This window comes from Cryptomeria japonica, chromosome 1 (assembly GCF_030272615.1).
Source record: "Cryptomeria japonica chromosome 1, Sugi_1.0, whole genome shotgun sequence".
Taxonomy (NCBI): Eukaryota; Viridiplantae; Streptophyta; class Pinopsida; order Cupressales; family Cupressaceae; genus Cryptomeria; species Cryptomeria japonica.
Genome location: NC_081405.1, coordinates 518,352,117 through 518,367,810, shown reverse-complemented (window position 1 = coordinate 518,367,810; position 15,694 = coordinate 518,352,117). Strand labels below are relative to the sequence as shown.

The 15,694-nt window shown below is 35.1% G+C and overlaps 1 protein-coding gene across 1 annotated transcript in view; it reads left to right on the top strand.

The window, feature by feature from the left end:
• The window catches only part of LOC131070314 (probable bifunctional methylthioribulose-1-phosphate dehydratase/enolase-phosphatase E1), a 75,493-nt gene extending 63,624 nt beyond the window's left edge, over positions 1-11,869 (top strand). Inside the window, exons 8-12 of the mRNA XM_058005821.2 lie at positions 4,072-4,221; positions 4,365-4,466; positions 6,878-6,987; positions 7,157-7,275; positions 11,453-11,869. Of these exons, the coding sequence (XP_057861804.2) occupies positions 4,072-4,221; positions 4,365-4,466; positions 6,878-6,987; positions 7,157-7,275; positions 11,453-11,544 (573 nt within the window). The 3' untranslated portion in view covers positions 11,545-11,869. The remainder of the gene's footprint in view (positions 1-4,071; positions 4,222-4,364; positions 4,467-6,877; positions 6,988-7,156; positions 7,276-11,452) is intronic.
• The last annotated feature ends 3,825 nt before the right edge of the window (positions 11,870-15,694 follow it).

Below are 15,694 nucleotides of genomic sequence, written 5' to 3'. Positions count from 1 at the left end.
ACTTATGTCAGGTTTGTTGCCAATAAAGGCTTCTTCAGGGGTTTTGTTGTCAAGAAGAGAATGAGGACATCTATTTTGAATGTACACAGCTGTCCTAGATGCTTCAGCCCAAAATGAGGTTTCTATATTTTGGTCAAACAACATAGCCCTACCAGCTTCTACTATAGTCCTATTCTTTCTTTCAGCTACCCCATTTTGTTGTGGGTTATAAGGTACAGTTAACTCCCTCTTAATCCCAACATTTATACAATAGTCTTTAAACATATCAAAAGTGTATTCCCCCCCATTGTCTGTTCTTAAGGTTATGATTTTCTTACCTGTCATATTTTTTGCAAGAGCTTTGAATTCCTTAAATTTAGAAAGGATTTCTTCAGACTCTTTGTACCTCAGAAAATATATCCAGGTCTTCCTAGAATAATCATCTACAAATATTACATAATATAAAAATCCCCCTAATGAGGGTACATACATGGGTCCACATAAATCAGAATGAACTAATTCTAATACATTTTTGGATTTACTGTTGCTAGAATTAAAAGACCCTTTAGTATTCTTTCCCAAGGCACACCCTTTGCAAGCTCCTTCAGATTTTTGACTTAGCTTGGGTAAGCTGATCACCATCTTCTCTATCTTAGGTAGGGTATGGAAATGAAGGTGCCTTAATCTTCTGTGCCAAAGTTCATTCGAATCTGGAGTCTCATGAAACAAGGCTAGAGGTGGAGTGGTGCAAAGTCTGTAGAGACTCCCTTGTCTTACTCCAATGGTGTGGGCTTTCTTGATGGTGGAGTTCTTTGGCCAAGCAAGTACCTTTCCTTCCATAAAGGTTAATCTGTAACCCTTATCTTCAAGTGCAGAAACTGAGACAAGGTTTCTCTTTATACCAGGTACAAATAGAACTCCAGTTAGTTGTAGGGATATGCCTGACTTTAGGTTGATATTGCAGGTTCCTATTTTCATAACTGGATAATTTGAGTCATCACCAATTGTCACTTCTTCATTTGAACTTTCCACAAGTGTATCTAGGTGCTCACGAAATCCAGTGATGTGTCGAGATGCTCCGCTCTCAATCTCCCATGTGTTGAAACTGGAGGTGACTTGACTAGAGAGGGTTGAGTAGAAGACTAGCTTCTTGGAATTACTCCCTTTCTTAATTTCTGCCATTGAAGCTTGTTGTTTGATCCTGTATGGACACTTCATTGCATAGTGCCCATATTGGTCACATCTGAAACATTGTACTTCAGAAATGTCTCTCTTCTTCTTTGAAGACCTCTTCCCATTTGAGTTGTTGTCCCTTTTTCTCTTAAAGTTCTTCTTCTTTCCTTTCTTGTGGGAATTAGAGTTTAGAACTTGAATGTCTTCATTACCATTGTTTTGTTTTATTCCTCTTGTGACAAGCCGAGATTCCTCTTGAATGCAATCGGTTTTCAATCTATCAAACTTGGGAAATTTAGAACGAGCACGGATTCCTTGAATGAACAATTCACATGAGGTAGGAAGTCCATTTAGGGCCATCATAGCAAGTTCTTTGTTGTCTACTAGATGTCCAATAGTGGATAGTTGATCCCTAAGCTCAGTGATCCTCAAGAAATAGGATGTAACTGTTTCTCCTTTATTCATCTTTATATGGTGTAGTTGATTCTTTAGGGTGAGAGCCCTGCTAGTGTTGTTGATTTCATAAATGTCAGCTAGTGCTTTGAACATCTGAAAGGCTGTCTCATATCTAGAAATAACTGGTACAATGTGGTCTCTTACTGAATCCACAATTATCTTAAGGGCCTTCTCACAATTGTCTTAAGGGCCTTCTCACTGTCCTTGCTCCACTGAATTTTCTCTGTATCATCAGAGGGTTCAGGAATTTCACTTTTGACATGGGAGTCAATTTTATTTTCTTTCAAAACAAGCATGATCCTGAATTTCCAAATTTCCAAGATACAAAATTTGATGCTCCATCTAATCTATCTTCAAACCTAACTCCGGTTGCCATTAGATTTATGGGAATTTGATCTTAGTAAGAGCCTGGTGAAAGTTTATGAGATCGTTACAGAATTTTAATACGATCTTCCTTAACTTGGCTCTGATACCATGTTAAGTTCTTTCAAAATTCTGTGATCAAAATAGAAGAGATGGAGATATGATCTGAAAGTTATATTTTATCTGCTATAGCGTGTTTTGAAGATGCACAACACTTATTAATTTCGGTGTGTCCATCCTCCTCAATGTAAGCATGCTATATAAGTGGATGAGGGGTTACGTAATGAAGAGATATGTTTTCCCACATGGGAAGACACATCTCTTCCCTACGTACCTCTCACCACAATATATAAACTAGTCACCATTTACTTACCCGATCGGAAGGAGTGCGACTTGTTTGAGAATCGCTTTACCATCCGATACCATGAACAGTGCAAAATATATATATATATATATATATATATATATATATATATATATATATATATCGGAAGCATGAAATAGTACGACCGACGTTACAAAATTTAACAATATTTTGTGTTATTATCATTCCATTTCGTGAATCTATTGACTGTTTATTGTGTTGGCTGTATGGTTGGATAGTTCTAAATTTAAAGCTCCATCCATGAGTGCATCCTTCTCCCCTGGATATCATGACATATTGTAGGGGTCTTTCACAATAATAATGATTAGGGGAGTAAATATGGGTGATGCAAATTAAGGTCAGCAATTGTGTTCATCCTAGCTTCTATCTTCTTTGGTGATGGATTTTCCTTTCTCATAGCTATTTGTAAGTTTGAACGCATGGATTTTTCTTAAAAGTTTATTATTTACTCTTTTTGGGTCTATCACCGGTGTTAGCTGGATGCTTTGATTTGTATGCTTTTAGTGCTAGCTTGTAGCTTTATTTCACTATATGTTATTTCTGCTAGCTATACTTTCAAGGCTCATTGATGAATTAGGGTCATCTGTGGACATTTATATAATTTCTCTTTATGTCAGTGAAATGGGTCGAGCTCACTGCAGTTTGCTTGCTTATCCTTAACTGAGCTGAGTTTCATTTTCTTTATGTCTTATCTACTCTCTACATCCACCATCTTAAATTGGGTGATTTCTAGCTGTGCTTGATTTATCCGCTGTTACCCCAAGTTGAAAATATGACCTTTAGTTTGGAATTCACTGTTAAAGTGTTTTGGTATTTGATATTCAGCACAGTGATAGAGCTATAGAAAGAAATTGTTCTGACAGTGTAAGAACATTGTCAACCCTAAACTAGAGCATCTTTCCTGCCACCATATGGCAGTTTTTTTCAAAAACAATTGCAATAAAAAAACTAAGAACCAACTCCCATGCACTATGAAGCGAAACTGGTGGATGGACCCAACTTGACATAAATATTTTTTATTATAACCTAGCACCTTAGATTTTATGCCATGACAATCAATCAATGCTTGGAGACATTATTTTAAAAGTGGATACCCAAATAAATTTTTTAAAACAAGTGATACATCCTACAGGCCAATATGGTCCAAGGATGGTAAAAGTCCTCTGTGTGTCTTATTACACACACATGCGCATGTGCACACAGACACATTTGCACACATGATAAGACCTGATTGAAGAAGTCATACTTAGATTGTCTTGAAATAATAGTAAATAGTAAATACATAGGGTGGGAGATTTTTCAGTTGAGATTCAAACAATGAAATTTTACTCTTACCATTAATATGTTGAGTTAGAGCATTTACAGCTTGGCTCAAATAAGCATCACCTGCTAATATCTAAGCAATTTTACCTGTTGCTCTCATGGTGTGTGCACACTCACACACACACCTCCCAAACCTAGCATGGAGAAAAATGACAAATTCTGTCTAATTGAAGCACACACACAAGTACACGCACGCAAACAAACACACTCGTGGTTGCGTGCACACAGAGAAACACCTTGAACACAGAATGAAAAAGTATTATAATTTCTATAATTGAATTTCTTCTTTCTTGAGGCTTCTGTATCCCATTGTTATAAGTTAGTCTAGAATTTTAGCAAAGGAAAATGAATGTACTATAAAGTCTATAGCTGATATATCAAATATCTTTCAGGTGGATGAAGACCTTAAGCAGGGTGTTGGTGGTGCTCAACCTATCCCCTCTGCTGAAGCTGGAAAGGATGAGGTGATTAATGCAGTGGAGGCTAATGTATCTTCAATGATAAGTGCTGATCGAAAAATTACTGCTCTGAAACAGCTCCAGGTGCTGTATTGTTGAAGTTAATTCTTTTTGTATTTTTCTGCAATTATTTGCTTGACTCTGAGCGTATAGTGGGAATTTTTATATTATTGGTTGTATGGCAAACTCATAATATTATGGATGTTAACAATGAACATCAATTGAAGGGCCACATATGGAGAACTGGATATGCAAGGCATGAATTACAAGGGGAATTGTTTGAGGATGTGCCAACAGCACTTTCAAAATGGCATGCTGCAGGCATCAAGGTCATCTCGCTTTCTTTATTATCAAATATTTTTGTGTTTTTTTTGGGAAAATCTATTGAGTTTTTCTTACCTCAAATGTGTACATCTCAAAGTAAGATTACAATCAAATCTGTGTCTATCTTAATATTATAGTTCTTTTTATGGTAGTCTCTAAAAGTTAAATTTGTGTCTCTTGAGAAGAATCCAAATTAATGTTAAATTAGAAGTGAAAGAATGCAAATCTTTTTATTTTAACAAGTTGCTGACAAAATCAGGAATCTAAAATTAAATAATGAGATGAATGTGTGCAGGAAAATTGATATAAGAGTTTTCAGAGTGTTCACTCTGACAGTTAGGGTCTTGTTTACATCGTTTTGTAGTGCCACTTTGCTTAATTTCAACTGATTTGTCTATTGGCACATAGTTTTTAGAATGCTTTTGATTCTCAGACTTCTACTAGTAAGTACACAATGATTAAAAAATCTTATCTCTGTTAGCAAGATACCATCCAACTATTACAAAAGAAAGACTAAAGCAAGATTACATTAGCAAACCTTACTAGGGTGTAGCTGTAGCACCTTTAAGTACTAAGTAAATATACAGCTCGACATACCAATAAACAGAACCTAAGCATTCAATAATTGCTCCTGGAATCACAGAGTGTGATTCGAAACGTTGATGATAAAAATTGGCTTACACAATCAAATCCAGAAGCAATTATTGAATATTAGTATGGATTGTGGAAATCTGATAGCTCTAGAACCTAAGCACTTAATAGAATTGTCAACAAACAGTTCTACTATCTCCAAACAAAGCACCACCTCCCATATGACCATAGTTCCAGTGCTCATATGCCCTGTTGTTAACACTTAGACCCAACAGTGGTATCAGCTTCACTTTTGCATGAAATGGATTCTCTACCATCTTCAATAGGCAATGGAATTTTAGACCATGCACTATGAAATCCTTCTGTATAACGGTATAACCCATGTTTGCAGACCCTAATTCAGATATGGCATAGGATAACCACAAATTGTTTCCACAACACCTTTATTCATTGACACTACCTTATTCCACATTACAATATTCATATACTGCATGGAGCCTTCTAGAACATTCACATGAATTCACATTTCCGTATCTGCCCTCATCCTTTGTAACCAATACTTTACTTCATGCCCATCCATACTTGGCTTTTCCATATGCATCTTTGACCCTTGCCAACCCCAATTCGGTACTTGCAGATCTTGTTCCATATTCAACCCATGTGGACTCTAGTATCACTAAAATGCAGTCATAAAAATCCATATTTCTGATCATCTCTTGCAATTTCTCTCTGAAATCTACCAGTATTGTGGCACGTAACCAAAGCAGACCATAATCTGCCAAATTATTCTCCTCCGTAATACCCTTCACCATCCTTATTTTATTGAAATGTTGCTATCAAAATTATTTTGTCGTCTCTCATCTGATCTGAGATCTCATAGTTTTGATTATTTGAACCACTTGCCATTGTGACACAAATACCAGCACCAAAACACAAAATACCCTCAAACACTAGATTCTCCAGTTGGCACCTTCCAATGACTCTAACAACACAGCCATCAATATATAAGACAAATAACTCATATTGAAGCATTCAAATACAGATGCAAACATAATTTCATAGTGTTTGAAGAGTACACTATACAGTACTTGCCACCAGTCACCTCCACTTACTGTCCACAAAACAAGTCATGTTACTTGTAATACCAATTATTCGCTTCCTTCTATTAGAATATTACTAAGAGATTGCCAATCATACTCATCTGCACTTTCAATTGGCTAAAAAGTCAGCTGCCCATTTTGCTCTTGACAGCAATCAGAAATCTTTCAGGATATTTAATTTCTCTTTCTATAACAAATTTTCTTCCAGTATCTATCTAATCTGCTAGTTTGGACAGGAGCCATTGTTGACCAGATTTATTACTATTTGCAAATCTCCTTCTATTTCTATATCTTTATATCTTGGTTTTACAGAGACTCGCATCCCTAACAGAAGAGCTCTCCATTCTGAAAAGTTATTAGTTTTATTACCCAAACACTGAGAACCACCCAAGAAAAAAATTTCCATTTGTTTCTCTTACCACAAAACGTACCCCAGCTTAACTCAGATTGCCTTTTGCAGCACCACCAAAGTTGAGTTTTACTCATGTTTAAGGTGCTACCCACTTAAGAATCTTACAAGTTTTCTTTGCTTCTCCCAATCCTTTAATAGGAAACTGTGAACTAATTATTACAAGAAATTGACATCATGTTAACTGCAGCAAAAGGTGAGTGGGCAGAGCTGTATGGAGATGGTGCATGACACATATTTTATATTGAACATGAATGACACATTTTATGGTTATTCATGGACCTAATTTTTTATGCTTTGGTTCTATGATCTGCAGGTCTATATTTATTCCAGTGGAAGTAGGGAGGCTCAAAGACTAATTTTTGGAAATACCAAGTATGGAGACTTGAGGAAATATCTATGTGGATTTTTTGACACCACCACTGGGTATGGAGCCATACTAGTCATCTTGATTCAAACCTGTGCAGAGACATGAATACATGTCAAAAAGATTCTTTTGCAATACAAAAATAAGTTTGTATATCAGCAGAGATAAACTTCTCAATATCTTGTTTTTACTACTTAAGGCTACATTGCTTTGTTCAATTTTGTGTAGGAACAAAAGAGAATCACGCAGTTACTCAGAGATATGCCAATCAGTTGGTGTCGATCATCCATCCCAAGTTCTATTTGCTACAGATGTATTGCAAGAAGCTGTTGCAGCGCAAAATGCTGGTATGTGTAGATTTTATGGCTCATCCTACACTGGTATTCATGGGTTGCTTTTATTATTTCTGTGAGATTCCATCTGTAAATGGAAGGAAATAATTTATGTTATACAGTTTGTACATGAAAACAAAACCCTTTATGAATCTCTGTTTTCTTGTTTCTTGTATTTGGAATTTTGGATGCATTTAGAGTGCCGGACTTCCTGTTGTCAATTGAGTTTTCTTTCTATTTAACATATGTTAGCAATAAATTCACGTCTATAGATTCTGATCAGTTTTTCCTATAGTGCATATATTAATTTTTGACAAAAGTCCATTAACATCTGCGAATCAGTTAATAAGAATTTGTTGAGACATACTGCATCACTATATTTACCTGTGTTTGGAAACAAACAGCTTCCTGTATGTAAAAACTACAGTAGAGACATCTTAGATTGTTGCTGCTTGAATGCAAGGATATCATTTAAATAAATTTGCAGGGAACCAGATGAATATTTGGACCTTGGACAACATTTATAAAAGAGCCTAAGGGAAATTTTGGCTTTGGTTTCTTTTTCTATTAGACGAGCAATTATCTTTGCACATGCTTTTGAAAAAGTTTTTGTAATGTAATCCACTCTGAGCCAGTTAAACTACAAAAGTCCACCAAACAGAGATGCAATCTAGAACACTACCTCTATGTGCTGGTAGCTATCGATGTATATAATGCCACAGGTAAGGAGTTAGAAAAGAAAAAACAAATTGTTGGATGAAAATAAAACCATTAATCAATAATGAAACAATTTCAGCAGTTTGATTCGTGAAGTGCTTTGGATATATGACCCACTTCCTCACAAGCACATAAGGAATGTAACTATTCCCAACTTAAGCAAAAGGACATCACCACCTTATGGCTTTAGCCTCCATGCTTATACATGATTGGGATCTCTTACTATAGGTAAAGGTCATACAAAAATGTATCAAGGAATTGAAGGTCAGTGTGAGGAAGAAGCAAAGAAGACAGAAGCATTTTGGATGGAAATCTAAATTTCAAATATCAATGAAATGGTCTCCAAATAATTTCTGGCTTTGCTGTAGTTATATGAGAAATCCTAACAAAATTTTACTTTTCTTGTCTTTTGGATTTTATGGTTATCGAACTCCTGCTTTTTTTCGTATGGTGTATGGGCTTTCTATGAATGGGTAAATTACTAGATAGTGTGTATATATTTTTAAAATGTTCTAGAAGTTGGAGAAGGTGGATTGTTGGTTCTTCTGTAGAAAAAGAAAGCTTAAAGTACATGATATGCATGTTTTGAGCAGGGAGAGGATATTAGAGACCTGTTCTTTAAGATTGTGTAGGTTGCTCAATATTAAACACAACAAAGGCTAAAAGGAAAAGAGGAACAATGCGTACTCCTCTTAAGTAATGGAAAAAAGACCACAGTAGCTACCCTGCTCATTCAAGCCTTGAATTGTTTAGCTAATATTTCAAATGACATTTGGTCCATAGGGAAAATCATACCACATATCCTAACAACAGTATCAGAGGCAAAAACAACAGTTAAATTCATTACCCTGGGAACATCATATTGGTTTCTTGGCATTAACATCATCCTGAAATCCTCAGCCAACTGGTTCAATAAGATGGTATGGTGTGTCTTACTTTAGAGCAGGTTATATCATTCTACATTTGCTACTATAGGATTTTCTGAATTGATCATGGAGACTAAAGTCCTAAGACTGCTTGTAGAAACTCTCATTTTGAATCACAAATTAAGACATTCTCAAAAACTAGTTTATCAAAAGTTACAGTGTTCCCAAGAAGAGTATGTTTTGGTAGCGAACTTTGTTAGATATTAATAAGGAATTAAAGAAACCACAGGGCTTTTGCATTCCAGTTTATTAAAATTTTCAAGAGTTCTAATGCCATGCATTCAGCTGAAGTTATTTCACTTTGCTACTCCATAAATGATCAAAATCCTCAGCAGGAGCTGGTGGATCCTTCACAAGAAACCTATGAATGCTAATTGCCATTCCTCATAAGTCTTTGTTTTTTGTTGTTGATTTATAGTTGTTTGTAGGTCTGTTAAGTTTTAGTTTAATGTGTAAATGGTTATCAGCCAAAAAACTGCATATTTATTTTGTGGGTGTTGCATTACGCCAACTGCATTTGAATTTGGCAATTTATTAGTTGATGAATTAAAACTTGGTAATGTGTATTGATGCTCACTACTTTGGAAAGACAGCAATCAGAATAATAGCATCTACTATCATATCCAACTTGTTTTTGTTTTATTACTTTCTGTATTTGGGAAGGTTTCTTGGGGCGGGGGGGGGGGGGGGGGTTTACCATTGCCTAACCTATTTCATGTTTCATCAATAATAAAAAAAATTCAAAATGATACATCAAATTGATTTGCAACTAAACAGTTTGATCAAGATGTTTAGATTTTTTTTTCATCTGGGGGTATATTTTTAATATGGGATGAATATGTTATAAAATTCACTCCTTTAGGCTTTCACTGTCTAGCATCTTTCCTGATTGGCAAAATTTATGGTGTATGCAATACCTTATAAGCTAAGTTACCGGGTCTGACTATGTAGGCCACTGTATTGCCTAAATACGGTTTGTGGTTTGTGTTCAGTACTGAGTTCGGTTTGATAACCCAGATCCTCAGCCTCCCGCTGCTGACATTCGTGTTTGATTCAGCTGTGCTTCTGTCTCTGTATATCTGTGGCAGCTCTTGGTCAAAGTAACTCAGCAGCCCGTTCTTTGGCTATTTAAACTAGAGGGGATTATTAATTATAAGGTCTTTTATTGAAATTCAATGATGTATATTATATTATACTATAATATATATTATAATATAGTTTATAATAGATATATATTATTATATAGTATATTAAATATATTAATAATATATTATATAATGGACACATTATTATATAGTATATTATAATAATTATATAATAGATATATTTATTATATATTATTATATAATGTATTATTTTATAATATATATATTTATGATATATTTTTATATAATAGCATATATTATAATATATACTATTATATAATATAATATATATTATTATTAGTATAAATATATATAAGTTTTACATTGTTTTTGTACCAACGAACCCAAACCCCTTTCCAAAATTTTGCCGAACTGGTGATCCGGGTTCTCGAACCCGAACCGGTGCCCGAACCCAAACTGGCAACTTAGCTTGATTTACAACCTCTGGAGAAGTGTCTTAGAACAGACTATAAGGACTTCCAAAAGTTGACAACACAGAAAAAGACTTTGCAAGACTTATTGGAAGACCTCCTTAACGATAGCTCACAGTGTGAAGATGTGTATCAATAGTCTAGAAATCCCTCTTGAAATTTACTTGCACCCTTGTGCATATATTACTTGTCTTCCAGTAACCAAAAAGATTCATGTCCAACATATTGGCATAAAGCTTGGCAAAGGAATTATAATTGTTTGGGTCTGAAAGACTACCTGATTTGTGGATGGGGTGGATGATGTGCTGTGACTGGGATGGTGGAAAACCCAAACAAACCACTTCATTGAAAAGATCGGCCAAAGGAGAGGCAAGTGGATCAACCCCATATTTGAGGATTACATGGGCCATGTATTATCATATAGGTAAAGTATTCAGTTTTAAACTTTTTTATAACAGTAGACTTCTATGATTTATCAAGTACTTATACCTCTTCAACAACATACTTGCATTACTTTAATTTGTATCATGGCAGTTCTGTTATATCCAGGATCAGTCCCTATGCAATACGAAAGTGCTCCCATTTATGTCTTCCGTAGATTTGAATCTGTAATTTTTTTCTAAACAAAGTACTGACTCTGGATATGTTTTACTATGTCACTCAGTAGATTCAGATTATAACTTTTTTATTGTTTTCAGAGATTCAAGTTCATTACAGTAAATATTAGCGCATGAGAAGATTATTTTGGCCAAAGCTTTGGGCATCCTTCAAAGATTTCACAAATATTTTTCATTCATCAGGATTGCAAAGTTGTAGGCTCATCATGTGGAATACATGTTAACCCATCTATTCTCATGTCTTTCTAATGTATTTTAAAAAAATAATTTTTAGATGATAGTTTACTATGAAATTATTTCTGTATGAAAGTAATGCATATTATGTTTAAAATTAAATGTTTCTTGTCATGCTCCAGGTCTGCAAGTGGTTCTTTCAGTGCGGCCAGGAAATGCTTCTCTTCCTCCTGATCATGGATTCCATGTTGTAAACTCTTTGTTAGAAATCTAAGCAATGCAATTGGCTGAGCATTTTGTCTAGAGGTTCCACAACACAAGTTCCTTCCCACTCTAGACTTACTTCATAAGTGTATTATAGCTGTAAGCATTGCATGTCTGTCTATTTTGAAATTAATTTTATTCTATGATTCTGTAGGAGTTGGCAGTGGATGTTGCTCCACCTGTTAGTTCTAAAAATGCCTAGTATTTGAGGAATACTACATCAAATTAGACATGGTTGTTAGCATTTCTTCTTCCAGTGGATTCTATTCAACATGCTTTCTAAGAATGTAAAAACATTGAATCGTCTATGCCCAAGTGTGTAACTTGAAAAAGAATTCAGTTTCTTTTTAAAATGGGTTTTGTTAGCAGTTTTGGCACTAGTACCTAGGTACAGGATTACAGTCGTGTCAGTTTTGTGACGTTTTCTGATCCAGCCTATTAACTGTACATAATATTGTTATTATCTCAGCCGACAACTTGATATATATTAAGGGTTGGATGTTAGATTGTATAATAGATTATATATATATAATATACTATGAAACCTGGGGAGACGTCCCTGGCCTGAAAACCCCCTGTCCCGGTCCCAGGGACGTTTCGGGGACTTGGGGACAGCCAGGGGACGTTTCCCCCCACCCCCAAAATGTGGAAACTTGTTGGGGACGTTTGTCCCAGCCATGGGGGACGTCTGTACGTCCCGGGGACAGAGGGGGACGGCTGGGACGTCCCCAATCCGTCCCAGAGATGGCTGGGGTTAGCTAAAAACATTAAAAAAATGTTATATTTTTAAATTATTTTTTTTTCCTAATGTGGGCCCCAAATTATTTGCTCGAAATCTTTACAATTATTTGTTAGGAATTGCATACAGAAAATATCATTTAAATGCAAATAAAATAATAAGAGTCATTTGAGCTTTTGGGGGCGCTGCCCCTAGACCCCACCTTGTACTGCGACAGGGAGCGTGCCAAGGGTGCTGCCCCTGGGTGCTGCCCCCAAACCCTTGCTGATAAAAGTGGGGAAAATTTAACCTGCGAGTCTTATTAGGCTCCATATAACAGCATTATTAAAAATTTAAAAGCAACGATATTAAATTATTAATTCAAGTCTTGACTATGTGATAATTCATAATATCGTTGCCATATTTCATGTTTGACTATATGATATATTTAAAACTTTAAAAGGGAACGATATAAGTATTTCATCTCTTACCATATGATATTCATATATTTAAAAGGGAAAGATATGCGATACGGGCGATAAAGACAATTATTTCTGGCGATAATTGTTTAAGTGGAGCAATCAAATTTTCAGCAAATCAAACAAGTGCTGGCATATTGACAATGAATTTTCAATTATGAATGCATATCGAATATTGACAATGAATTCTGAATTCTGAATGTATATTGAGTATTGACAATGAATTCGGAACACAAATGTGGTATTCTAAGGTTCTATAATGTACATATAGCTGCTTTATCCATGCTTTCATATGAATATAATGTATATATTATTATATACATGCTTTATCTATTTTTCATATAAAAATTTAAATTTCTCTATATATTTTAAACTTTTCCTATATTTTATGTAGCCGTCCCCTTTGCTGTTCACCGAAAAAATTTGCCGTCCCAGAAACCCGTCCCGCCATCCCCTGCCACCCCGTCGCGGAAACTCAAGGTAACATAGATAATATATTCATCCACATTTAATACCAATCACTTGCTAGATCACAGGTCTGCTGTTTACTGAATGGGGGCCTTTTTCTTAAGCCCATCTCTTCCTTCTTATACCTTCAATGGCTGGGGGTTGTACGCCTCCATCCAGAAAGGGTGCATCCTTCCAAGGAGACTACTGCCTTAAATAGTCGGCCTTTTTCTTAAGCCCATCTCTTCCTTCTTATACCTTCAATGGCTGGGGGTTGTACGCCTCCATCCAGAAAGGGTGCATCCTTCCAAGGGGACTACTGCCTTAAATAGTCGACCCCCTTCATTTAATTAATTGGCCGATTAATATGATGGCCTACCAATCTTTGTCATTAGATATTGCCTACTAATATTATCTATAAATAATTATTTATGAAGTGTAATATTTCCAGTGATCTACTTAGTAATTTATACTTCTCTCACAGGGCATGACTATATTTATATAAATTATATTTATTCATGTTCTTAAACTTCTCTTACTGATGTATTTTCCGAAACCCAAACTTGATCGCTGCCGTAATATATATTAATAATTTATTATTATTCTTGCTAGATTAATCTTATATTATGATTTCCTTTTCTCATTCGATGCCCTTTTCAGTTGATTTCTTTTCCCGTTTTATATATTGAGAGTTGGAGGGAATCATATCCCTTCACCAAAACTGACGACTTTGCAAAGGTGGCGTCCCTTCATAATTAGCTCTTGCCTTGAATCAGTGATCTGTTATGGAAGTGCTGCCTTTATGATGTGAATCGACCACCTTAGTTATTTTAGATTCCACCGTCCAGCATTAGTGTATCAAAGGTAGCAATCAAATGCTATTAGAGGATGCAATCTCATTAAGGTTTTATTCTTAAGTTTGGCGGGGGCATGACAGGATTAGAGGTCAAATATGCCTATATAATGTCATTATGGCAGATACCTTTTGAATCTGACTGGTTTTGATTCTATTGATTATCTAATTCATTTTTGTTTACATGGTGAATTACCTTACGTATATGAAATTGTACCGTACTATTAATGTATGGATTAATTGTTCTTAGTTATAAAAAAAAATTTTGGAATCATTTTTCTTATGTTGCAAGTTTCAATATAACCTGCTTTGTATCTATAGGTGTCTAGATAAGGGTCAAGTTTGGGATGACTCAGAGGTATTGCGGTGAATTTGGGTGAACCTTGGCAAACCCAAGGGTTGTCCAAAAGAAAAAAATAAAAATAAAATCATTCTTTTAAAACATTTTAATAAATAAAATATTTTAAAATATTTTCATAAACAAAAAGGTGTCAAATACCTAATTTTCTCTTAAGTAATAAAATGGTGAAAACAACATGCACCATGAAAGTTTATGTGGTTTAAAAGGCCTTAATTTGGGCTTAGTGGCAGGGATTTAGGTATGCTACAAGTGTTGATGGCATAGACCTTGTCTAATGTTTTTAAAGGTGAATAATATCAAGTAGGTGCAGTACTACATATGCATAGAATTTCCAAAATTATGGTGATTTGACAATGCCAAATAATTGCTTGTCCCCAAACTCCCACAAGGGGTGTTGCCCATCGATCTTGTTGGGGAGATCGCCCCTATATTCCCATGAGGGTTGATGCCCCTCAACTACTCTAGGTATCTACTCCAAGTCCCCACTAGTCATTGGGATCTCTTGTCACATAAGAAACTTGATTACAATGAGGATGTGATGAGGAATTAGCATCTAATTCTTGAGTGTGCATACTTACACATAATTGCTGCACATAATTAGCATCTTTAGTCGAGACAACTTATATATGGCATGGCTATTGGAAGTGGCCTTATAACTCATTCTGGTTCAAATCAAATTGAGCCAAATGTTGTCTTTGATTCTTTTGATGATGAACAATATGAAATTTTTTGAATTCTAATTGTATTTTTCATAGTGTATGTATTCACATTTAACAAATCATTGAATTATGAATCTATGTCTTTTCTTTTTACAATTGTGAGGTATTTAAATATTTTATTTATTAGCAATTATGAGTGTCATTGTATTTATAATTTTATTATATATACACAAATCTATACTCGTACCAAAGGAAAAAAATGGCATATTGATGTACCCAAATCTTGAACATGTACCCCATACTCATACTAATATTGACAAATTATCATTTTACCATAGAATTTGCCCTAATACATCATGTAGATCCTCAATAGGATGGGAACTGTTGATATCCCTTATTCACACCACTTTTAGTCCTTTTTAGTGATATATGGCATTGCTAGTAGTACACTTAGTTTTAATATCTTTCTCTACAATATCTTATGAAATTATGGGGTTCATTTTCAAAAGTGCAAAGACAACTATATTAGATGTTTACCAGATGTTTAGGTCCCAAGATTTAGCTAGTTTTCTGGCAATCTACGGTTGAATATTGTTGCTTTAATGTTTGATTCCTTTTAAAATGCCGACATGTTTTTGGTTGC